Source organism: Pomacea canaliculata, linkage group LG9 (genome assembly GCF_003073045.1).
Source record: "Pomacea canaliculata isolate SZHN2017 linkage group LG9, ASM307304v1, whole genome shotgun sequence".
NCBI lineage: Eukaryota > Metazoa > Mollusca > Gastropoda > Architaenioglossa > Ampullariidae > Pomacea > Pomacea canaliculata.
The window spans coordinates 26,962,986-26,967,711 of NC_037598.1; the positions used below are offsets into that span (position 1 = coordinate 26,962,986).

Here is a 4,726-nt window from a genome sequence, read left to right on the forward strand (position 1 = left end):
GGGAGGGTCTAGGACACCTGCTCGCCATGCTCCTGACGATGGCTGAGGTGCGAGACAAGAAGAAAGATTTCAGTATTCGCAGAATTTTTGGGTCGTGCAAGGTACAAGTCCTCTCAGTCTCTTCGTCAAGCTGTTTATATCTACATTTGTTTATCGGTCTTCTCATTCTCTTGTTCCTCTGCACTCATCTATTGTTATAAACAGGGACAGACACGTTTGGGAAGGAATAACAGTATGTTAGCTTTGCTGAAGGCTGTGCTTACTCGATTGCTTGCGCGCAAGTGTGTGTGTTTGTGTGTTTAGTCTGTGACGATTGCATTGTGTCGACGCCATGGGGGTCTCGATGGCAATGGAAGTTCATGACACAGACATGATGCCGAGAAATGGCACTGTCACATTTTATTTCAGGTAACGATGTGGCACACTGGCACCGTGACAATGAGCAACAGAGTGAAGGAGAGCAGCAAGGGAAGTAACTTGATAAGGGCGGTGTTGTCTCCCCTGCCCACATCTCCAGCCATCGACGTCTCGCAGAAAGAGAACCGACTTCGGGCCCAGGCCACAGAACAACTGAAAAGCTTTTTCCAGAAGAACCCGTACCCCAGATACCAAGAGCGAGAAATAATTTCACGGATGTTTAAACTAGACGCAGACAGGATTCAGGTTTTCTGTTTTATATCCTTTTCTTTCTCATTGATTTTCTTTCTTTCGTGTGCCTGTGTATATGAACAACGTTAGGTTTTAGCCATATGATCAGATTCATAACAGTGATGATACAACATGGTCTAATTTATTTTCCTTTATAGGTCCTATATATATATATGCACATTGTACTTTACTTTGTGCTCTGTGCCATGTTCAACAACACTAGAGACAAACGTCACAGGAAACCTGTTGTACTCATGGACATTTTCATGCTGCTCTATGTCTCTCTCTCTACCTCTATATCAATATCTCTCAGTCTTTCTCTCGCTTTGTCTGTTCCATGTCCTTTGCCAAGAATCTTCATGAAAACAAAACATTCTTGATGAGGTGATATCGTGATCAGGCAATCAGGACTCGACAATCCCTCCACACTCTCTCTCGTCTCTACGTCAGGCACCGACGACTGGAGCCAAACAAGATGTGTCTGGCAATCTCTCCCAGGCTGTTGTTGACCTTCTCAATATGCGCTCTCTCAAAATATCTGTGGCAAAAAAAAAAAAAAAGATAATTGTAAAATCAGACTGTCATGTTGACTGTCGGTTTCGAAATGCACAAGGACTCTTAGACTCCTCTAGACAGTTTTCAAACGCTTGGTGTGATGCTTCGATACTAAAAAATATTTATTGTGAATAGAACGGCTCAGACAATTTTCTAATGTATGCATCCATGATGACTCGATCAACCAATCAATCAATCAGACTCACTTGGTATTGAACCTGTAATACAGGTGAACACCGTGGTTGGAACGCCAGTCGTAGGTTCCTTCATACAGCGATGTCATGTTCTTAAAGTTTGGCGAGAAGAAAGTGTGGACCAGCTTGACCTCTCCCGGAGAGCTCAGCGCCATCTGGTAAGGAATTTCTCCAGAGTGCTGCATCCACCAGCTGTCGTTGAAAGTCTTGTAGGCGTCGTACCTGAGATGGAGGACAAGCTTCCCGATAAGTTCGACTACAACACATCACACTAGGATCGAGCTACTAAGACACAAAGATGCGCGGAGACAGAAGAGTCAGTGCCATCGTCTTTACCAGCGAAGCAGAAATGCTGCCTGAGGCTTGGCCAGGAACATGGCGTTGCAGATTCGACTTCCGTTGAACTCCACACCGAGAGTGACGTCAGACTGACGAAGGTCGTCAAGTGAACTCAACACCAGCTGATCCATGTCGAGGTAGAGGCCACCGTACTCTGAAACAGCCAGGCCGATATGTAATGCCTTAGAGATATGTAACTATATACAACTACTGTCTAACTCGACCATACATCAACTGTACAACTCGACCATACAAGCACATTATACTTATTACAATCAATCATACAACTACTGTATAACGCCACCATACAACTGTGTAACTTCACTATACATTACAAACAACCTCTGCAATAAAAGCTCTGCTACCTCATATCCTCCCTCCATCCACCTCTACCTATCACTAGGTGATGCAGGGTTCGATATTCACACTGTACGGTTGTCAAGTTCTTGTTACCTCCAGGGTCATAATTAGTGCATAACGAACATACGGGGTGGGGACAGAAGCTGTGCTCATGCTGCACACCAAGCAAAGCACAAGAACTAAACCCCAGATTCTGAGTGAGCACTAGTCACTGTCACTCACTCATCATCGCCTCCAGCCTCACGACGTCCGCGCGGTGATGCACCATGTCGATCTGGTGGCCAAATATGGCGGCAGGCTGCTCACGTGCCACGTGCACCACCTGGGGCACCAGCTGCAGCAGCACCTCCCAGGCGGGCCCGAAGGGAAGACGATCCCCGTGGACGAGCAGCAGACAGGGTTTGAAGAATCGGAGGGCACTGAGGGCACTGAGGAGGGCATGGTAGGGAAACTCCTCGCGAGACAGCGACACGTAGTGTAGTAGCCGGGGCACGGGCAGCCCGTCGCCATAGCAACGAGCTCGCACCGCTCGCTCCAGGCAGCTGTCGTTGAAGTTGACGTGGGCGGGCGGCGTGACGGCGGTGACCCTCTGCAGCGCGATGTCCGCGGACGCGTCGCGGCAGACGAGGATCGCTCTCAGTCGCGCAGCGCAGGGAACCCGCCGCAGACCCCAGTCGCACGGCAAGAAGCTGGCGCCGGGAGGAAACTCGGGAGGGAGGGGAGGACAGAAACCTTTCTGTGAGGCGCGAGCTCGGGCAGTCTCGAACAGGGACAGCATGTGGAGAACGTCTGGTGTGGTGGTCGTCATGGTTACAATGCTCGCTGGTTCTTGGCGATGGTCGGTCGGAGCTGTGGAGAAGATTTAAATGACGGGCTGAGTGGGTGGGGCGAAGGAGGAAGGCATTGTCACATGACCCCAGATGTTCTCACACTTCATTCCTTCAGTTCCTACCCGTCTGCGGGAAAGAAAGGGTGACAGTGGGAGAGAGACAGAAGAGTGTGTACTGTATGTCTGTGTGTTCGTGTGTGTGAGAGAGAGAGCGAGAGAGGCCGGATGAGTATGAATAATCCGTTCAGACAACTGTACTCCTAGACGATTGATTGGCTGTTTGATTGTTTTTCACTCATCCCATAAAAGAACAATTGTCACGTGATCACACTTGTTTCTAAACATTACCTGAAGAGGAAGGTGAATGAAGAGGTGGCGAGGACTGCTGTGGTTGCTTTGCGACATCAATGGTTGTCTCCTCTGCTTCAACAGCACTGGTTGACCTGCTGCACTCTGTACATCCCCAAAAGTGGTTCATCGGGGAGGAAATAAAGCTATACAAGAGTAGACAACTCAGTATCATAAGGGAGGTCAAAAGAATGAAGGTCCATCTCCTGAATTGCTTGGCGTACATGGCTGATGTTCTCCAGCGAACAGTTTGGCGCTAGGAGACAGGAGACTGAAGAAAGAATCAGAGTATGTCCAGCTAACACAGACAACCTAGCGCACTTTGTCGTTAGGAAACAGGAGACTTTGAAGAAACATTCAGGATATGTCCTGATGGCGTTAGAACCATTGTGTTGGAATGCTGCATTAACTGCATTTGTTGCAGCAGGTCTGATCACTGCCAAGATGATGTTTTCTGGTATCTGTCAATCACGCTGTCATCAATAGAGTAGACTAGTTTTGATCACTGTCTTCAAAAGACAGAAAATGTAAATGGGTTGAATGAACAAGGCGTTGTGACAAATGCGTTGTGACAAATGCGTGACACCAAGAAGACGTTGTAATGACCGTCAACCGTTCTCTTTTCGCCGGGCTGCTGATGAAAGTCCTCGGGATCAAGGAGTCGTCAGATGATTGTACATCTGAAGGACACGGGAAGAGCACTCTTCTTCTGCTGGACAGACAGATTGTCCTTAACATCTGGTCACACAGCAAAGCTTCGCTATTGACCAATCAAATGTTGTAAAGCGATCAACCAATCAACTTGTTTTGTTTGTTATTCCTTGTTACTGCTCGAAGAGCATATCACCGCAACATATCAGCTTCTTACATTGTGGTACAAGCGATCTCACCTTGACCATGACACCGAAGTGTGGATGTTAGTTTCGCTGATATCCGATGAAATGTCCGACGTCCAGCAGCTACACACCCACGAAATGTCCGACAATAACAGCGACCAACGCAAGCCAAGGGTGTAATGTCTTTTCCTCTCCTCAAGCGTTGACCTTGTGAACTATTTGCCGACACTGTCACCGGCTTAGGAAGACTCCCGGTCACCAGCTGTGGGTTAATGAACAGGCTGATCAATGGAGTGATGGACGATCAGGAGAGGAATCGACTAATTAGGAGGAATTGTTCTCCCCATTTATCGAGTGATTCCACTAATTGCTTTTGTCAACGTGACTGTGTGTGTGTGTGTGTGTGTTGCAATGTGCATATACCGGTGTCACTGTGTATTGATGGCATGAAAAGATGGACAGAGGGAGGAAGGATAAGTCTGAGTTGCGATCTGAGATTTGTGTGAAGACGATTATTTGAGGCGTGTAGTGATCACGTGAGCTCATTTTCGCCACCAATGTAGGCGATTGATTGAGGCACACACGTGCAGGATTTTCTCAACCGTGTCTGTTTTCTA

General features: G+C 47.8%; 1 protein-coding gene across 1 annotated transcript; it reads right to left on the reverse strand.

Moving 5' to 3' along the window:
• Positions 1-280: 280 nt before the first annotated feature.
• LOC112572965 lies at positions 281-4,256 on the reverse strand. Its single transcript, XM_025252983.1, has 5 exons — positions 3,274-4,256; positions 2,319-2,945; positions 1,734-1,890; positions 1,410-1,619; positions 281-1,186 (listed from the first exon to the last, which is right to left on the reverse strand). Exons 1-5 carry the CDS (start codon positions 3,497-3,499, stop codon positions 1,090-1,092), a joined length of 1,317 nt encoding a protein of 438 aa, XP_025108768.1. The 5' UTR covers positions 3,500-4,256; the 3' UTR covers positions 281-1,089.
• Positions 4,257-4,726: the final 470 nt, after the last annotated feature.

Bases quoted from the DNA above. Each gene is read 5' to 3' on its own strand.
- LOC112572965 (XM_025252983.1), bottom strand. From the start codon at position 3,499: ATGTACGCCAAGCAATTCAGGAGATGGACCTTCATTCTTTTGACCTCC. The intron at 1,891-2,318 runs GTGAGTGACAGT...TGGCTGTTTCAG, and splicing joins GAGGCTGGAGGCGATGATGA to AGTACGGTGGCCTCTACCTC. The intron at 1,620-1,733 runs GTAAAGACGATG...CCTCCATCTCAG, and splicing joins GCAGCATTTCTGCTTCGCTG to GTACGACGCCTACAAGACTT.